The sequence below is a fragment of the Castanea sativa genome, chromosome 3 (assembly GCF_040712315.1).
Source record: "Castanea sativa cultivar Marrone di Chiusa Pesio chromosome 3, ASM4071231v1".
NCBI classification, from domain to species: domain Eukaryota; kingdom Viridiplantae; phylum Streptophyta; class Magnoliopsida; order Fagales; family Fagaceae; genus Castanea; species Castanea sativa.
This window is the reverse complement of record NC_134015.1, coordinates 2,079,444-2,085,895: the sequence shown is the minus strand read 5'-3', so window position 1 is coordinate 2,085,895 and position 6,452 is coordinate 2,079,444. Positions and strand designations below refer to the sequence as shown.

Here is a 6,452-nt window from a genome sequence, read left to right as displayed (position 1 = left end):
CACCATAATTATTCATTTAAGTTTGTGTCATGTGTCCACTTAAGTTTATTATTTTTTATGCCAAGTGCTTTAAATGAGTGCAAAACACTAAGAATTTAATATTAATGAACTAAAAAAAACAATCACATTTACTCAATAAAAATCATCACACAACAAAGATCATCACACATTCTATCTTATTAAAATAAAATAAAAAATGACCATAAATAATATTAAATTTAGGTAAGAATTTTAATATGTGACTAATTATGTTTACTTTAAAAATAATAATTTGACTAATTATTTGTATTTTATGATAAAAATTGCTTTTAATTTTAAATTTTTTTATAACATTAATTTTAAATGTATCTATACGTATACATGTGTTACATACTTTTTTTTTATAAAATAATTTGATTAATTATTTATATTTTTAAAATAAAATTTTTGTTAAATTTTAAATGTATCCATTCATTTGCATGGGTTACATGTTAGTTTTATAATAACTGACGATCTACCTTTTCATTATTATTATTAATATATATATATATATATATATATATATATATATATATATTAATAGGCAAAACTTAAAAAAAAGTTCAATTAGAATCCAATTTTACGTCATATATCTAAATTTATGTGAGGACCACATTCCCTAATTATTCACTTAAGTTTGTTCCATGTGTCCACTTAAATTTTTTTAATTTTTATGTCAAGTGAGTTAATGAGTTCTGTAAAATACTAAAAATCTAATATTAATAAACTATATTAAAAAAAAAAAAAAAACCAATCACATATTCTTAATAAAAATTACCACACATTCTATCTTATTAAAAATTACAAAAAAAAAAATGAGCATAAGTAGTATTAAATTTAGGTAAGAATTTTAACATGTGACTAATTATGTTTACTTTAATAAAAATTCGACTGATTATTTATATTTTTATGATAAAAATTTTATTTAATTTTAAATGTATATATATATGTGTGTGTGTGTGTGTGTGTGTGTGTGTGTATGTATTAATGCATGTGTTACGTGATATTTTTTTAATAATGTGACTAATTATTTATATTTTTATAATAAAAATTGTATTTAATTTTAAATGCATCCATGTGTTTGCATGAATTACATTCTATTTCTTATAATAATAACTTGTTATTTCAAAACTAAGTTCTCCATATCGGAAGAAAGTAGACAATACTATCAAGTTATAACGCACTTGGTAATTGTCCCTCTAAGTTTGCAGTTGGCATCAGATTATTTATCTTTTCACTGATTTTTTTTTTCCTGAAATTGTGCTAAATTATATTTGTATTTTGAAAAAAAGTGAAATTTGGAATAGGTTTAAATAAAAGCTAAAAGCTAAAATTTAAACAAAAAGGTTGTCTTTTTAATTAGATAGTAATAATATGTTGCTAAAATTAAAATGCATGAACACTGGTTTTTCTTTGGTAAGTCATTAGGTCCCCCTCCTTAAGAAAGAATGAAAGAAAGAAAGAAATCCTTTATTTGATTATCGAAATGAGAGATCTTAATAACACTACTGAAAACCTTTTGTAATTTTCGTACCCCAAGCTTATTTCTATGTTGCGGAGGGGCCAAATTAGGTGAGTTGTAATTCAATGTGATGGAGTAATAAGTGAAATTTTATGTGATTTTTCAGTGTTAGTATTTTAAGGTTTATGCTCTACTCTGAATAAAGATAGACTCAATTTTTATTTGCATATATAGGGCAAATCTCCCAATATCACATCTTTTTGCTATGGTTTTTTTTTTTTTTTCATGTTTTCCATGCGGTAAAAACTGATAGAGTAGAGGCTTTGGCTTGTTATTTTTTTCAATAAGTAATAATTAAAAGAAAAAGAATAGGGGATCTCCATATCTATTAGGTAGACAATACAAATATCTTTGAAAGTAATTAGAAACGTTCTATGTTAAAGGGTAAAGTTAATATTTAAATTTATGGATAACAAATCTCTTGTCACAACACTCAATTAAAATAAAATAAAGTATTTTTTGTAAATTAGTTGGAGTATGCTTTTATCTATTAATTAATAGCTTTTCTAACATAATTGAAATAATTATGTAGGTGCAATAAACACTGAATGGTTGAACTATTTAAGAAACTAGTTGTTTTTTCATAGTTAGCCATATGTATTAATCCATGAAATTAAAGCTGGGATTTGTAAGCCGAGAAAGGTATTTCATTAGGCTAAGATGACACTTAAATTGTCATCTTAAGTGGGTTCCAATTATTTTTGAAATGTAGGCACTTGATTAATGGGATTTATTTAGCTAATTTTCCGTGGTTAATCACCAATGGTGGCTCCAGAATTATTTTTAGGAGTGTCAATAAAAAGATGAATTTTGGATAGGAAATGAATCTTTTAATCTACGAGATTTTCTTATTTCAAATATGACCATAGTACTAGCATGCAAGAGAATAAAAGATAAACTATTACTTCATTTGGCATGTTGTTTCATAATATAATGAATATATTAATTATTGTTGCAAAGATGAAATCTTAAAAAATATCTATTGTTTATAAATACAATAAACAAATTAATTATTATTGATAGTGAACTTTAATTACTATTGCTCAGAATTCTTTTATCTATTAGTTTGTCTTTGTTGCGACTTAAATAACGCTCCCAAGTGCAGGATTGTAGCGAATTAACAACTTGCTAAGTCCGAGGTCGAATCCACAGGATAAAAGAAATTGATTAGCAAACTACAAGAGAATAAAACTAAAAAAATTACTTTAAATTGAAGAGATTTTGATGGTTTAGTAAAGGAAATTAAAATTGAGAGAAAAATAACAATATATTAAGGCACTAAGGTTTAGGGATCCACATACAACACATCTATTAGTAGTCTTAACAATATTTATTTTATAACTCAGCTAAAATTCATACGAATGATAATCTTAGTCGGATGATTTAACTATAAGAACTCAAGAATTAATTGTCTAAGGCAGTTTCATGAAATTGATTGATTTTAGGCAAAACAAAACTAGTGAATTAGTTCACAAGGAATACTAAGCATTTAACGTGCCCGGAATTTACGATAAATCAAAGAATCATACAGAACTAAACACTTTTCTAAATGAGTAAATCAATAAAAAAAAAATAACAACATAAGCATTACAACCATAAAATAATTGTTAAGAACATACCAGTTATAAACAGTTGGGTTTCACCCCTTGCTTTAGCAAGGCTTCTAATAAGTCATAACACAAATAAAACTCTAAAAGCTGTAAAGAAATATTAAGAAAACCTAAATTATGTTTTACTGCAGCTCTTTCTTGAAATTTTCCCTAAAGAGCCTTTAAATCAAGGAAGTCAATACTGTACTGGAGGTTGTACCGGTTTAGCTAGTGGTACGATATATTTCGAATACCAGTCAATACCGGTGTACCGTTTCGGGTTTACCGCTATTTTATATATATTATATATATACACACGCACAATCTCTAAAACCATGTTTATAAATATATAATATTTCATTTATTGTTTATCTCTAGCTCACATATCAGCCTATTAATTAATAAAAATATAAAACTAGTGGGTGACGTTAGTTAAATATTCAGCAAAAAAATAAAAAGAAAACACAATAGTTGAAAATTTGAATGAAATGATGTAATTGAAATTTCAAACTTTTTCAAATTTCAATGTCGTACGTGTGGTGTCAGTACACACATTATAAGACCATAACAACCACACAAAACACACCACTAAATAAGACCACAGGAGCCACACAAAACAAAAGGACTAAGAGGGATGCAGCTGTACTCTAAACATCAGATAAGAAGAAGTGGAAAAAGAAAAAGAAAAAGAAAAAGAAGGGAAGTGAAAGGAACGAAACTGAAGGAGGAAGAGGAAGGGATAATCAACTAAATGTTAACAACGACCAACAAAGTGGTGTTGGGCTTGAAGGCGACATGAGCCATTTGGTACTTTTATGTTTTGTTTTGTATTTTGTGTTTTTTTTTTTTTTTTAAGAAGCTTTTTGTACCGGCCGGTTTCTACTTTCTGCCCGAAATGGTCGATATTCGCCGATACGTCCGGCATAATCCGATATAGACCGGTATTTTGAGCGGTACAATTTAAGGGTGTTTCGGTACCGTTTTATCCACCGGAACGAGAAATACCGGCCGTACCGGCCAGTACGGTACGGTATTAACTTCACTGCTTTAAATAAGTCAAGAAATCCTATTACAAGTTGATTTCCTATTTGGAGAAAATCCTAAGTTTTTAAGCATCACTTAATCGATGTTTTTGGTCCATTTAACTTCAGAATTCAGACTTTTATAAACTACGAAGTTGTAGCCCTTTAAGTTATATTTCCAGATCAATTTGAATCATCTTGATTGGATATCTGAGCTGAAAGCTATGCCCAAAATACTAACTAGTGCATAAGTTGGAATCCTAGTCCGAATTAGACTTGAATTTAATGCAAATTTCCTTTGATTTATTTCCTTTATAAATAGGGATAGCACCTACTATCAAATAAAAATATAGGAACAAAAAAAAAATTATTTCTCTTAATTATTGACAAAAATGATCATTTATCCTAACTTCTTACCATCCACTCTTTTGAAAAAATATCAGAGTAGAATAACGATGGGATCCACTATCCCCATCAGTTCACCTCCATCCATTTCCTTGTCCTAATCAAGATATTAAAATATCATGAAAAACTATACAAAGATACAGAAAATTGATCGCACTAATGACCTAGTCTGCATTAGACGCACGTATGTGGGGTATATATATACGAACGTCATTTTACCTTCTTACCCTTCCCACTGCCAAGTTGACATAAATGCATCTCTACCCAGTGAATTTCTAATAGGCTAATAGGATGGAAGATCTTGTAAAATAAGCAACTGTATGTTGGAGTCTGCCAAAGAGGACTGTTTCGTCATTCTTCTATGAAGCAATACACGTTTTGGATGACATAGTAAAACTGCCAGTCCCATCTTCACTAACTTCCTATAAATACTTGGCTAACAACAACCTTTATCTTCATCTCCTTCTTGCTTATAATATTCTTCTTTATCTGTTCTTTCTCTGCTCTTTACTCTGTCTTATTCATTCACTCATTAGAGTATTGCGGTATTTGGGTTGTAGAGTAATTATGGGTCCCATTTTTAACGAAAAAGTGGTTGAAAAGTGAAATTTGTAGGTCCGTAAACAGTGCACGGATGCACTGTTCATGAAAGACAAGTCAACATCTGCGGCTGAAAAAAAAAAAAAAAAAAAAAAAAAGAAGAGGCTTGAAACGCAAAACGCAAAACGCAGCCCCCTTTTCAGTTGAATCCAAACACATTCTTTGTTACTATGTCTATCATGGTGGCAATTTCACTGGCGATGCCATCACTCAAAGTGGGTTTCTATCAATCAACTTGTCCTTCTGCAGAGACCATAGTGAGAAACACTGTGAAGAAAGCTGTGTCAAGTAACCCTGGCCTAGCTGCTGGCCTCATCAGAATGCATTTTCATGACTGCTTTGTCAGGGTATGTTAATTAGCTCTTTGCAACACCAATTAACTTGTTATATGTTTAACAGAAAATGTACCTAAATTTGTAGTCCCTTTTGCTTTGTTTTTTCTTCGCTAAAAAAAATACCTTATAAGCTGCTTAATTACTAAGATGTGGAATTAAATCATACTGTACATGTTATCTATGCCAGGGTTGTGACGCTTCTGTCCTACTTGATTCAACCCCTGGAAATCAAGTCGAGAGGGATAATCGAGCCAACAATCCAAGCTTAAGAGGCTTTGAAGTGATATTTGAGGCAAAGGCTGAACTTGAAGCTCAATGTCCACAAACAGTCTCATGCGCAGACATTGTTGCGTTCGCTGCTCGTGACAGTGCTTACAAAGTTGGAGGCATAAGTTACATGGTGACATCAGGACGCCGTGATGGCAGGGTATCACGTATAGATGAGGCCACTCAAAACCTTCCATCACCTACCTTCAATGCTCAGCAACTCGAAGAAAGATTTGCAAAAAAAGGACTTAGTCTTGATGAAATGGTGACACTTTCTGGGGCACATTCCATTGGAAGGTCACATTGTTCTTCTTTCTCAAACCGATTATATAATTTCAATGAAACAAATCCACAAGACCCATCAATAGATCCCATATTTGCTAGAGACTTAAAGACCAAGTGTCCACAAAATGCTAATAATGGCAATGATCCAACGGTACCACTTGATGTACTTACACCATACAGGCTTGATAATAAGTACTATAAAAATTTGAAGAAGCACCGTGGCTTATTGACCTCTGATCAATCCCTTTTGAGTAGCCCTTCAACAAATAGAATTGTCAGAAATAATGCAAGACATGATCAAGCATGGGCTTATAAGTTTGCCGCAGCTATGGTAAAAATGGGTTACATTGAAGTGCTTACAGGAAGCCAGGGAGAGATAAGGAAAAATTGTAGGTTTGTGAATTAGATA

General features: G+C 30.5%; 1 protein-coding gene across 1 annotated transcript; it reads left to right on the top strand.

The window, feature by feature from the left end:
• Positions 1 to 5,325: 5,325 nt before the first annotated feature.
• LOC142629850 (peroxidase 5-like) lies at positions 5,326 to 6,452 on the top strand. The gene is made up of 2 exons (XM_075803893.1): positions 5,326 to 5,503; positions 5,679 to 6,452. Exons 1-2 carry the CDS (start codon positions 5,327 to 5,329, stop codon positions 6,447 to 6,449), a joined length of 948 nt encoding a protein of 315 aa, XP_075660008.1. The 5' UTR covers position 5,326; the 3' UTR covers positions 6,450 to 6,452.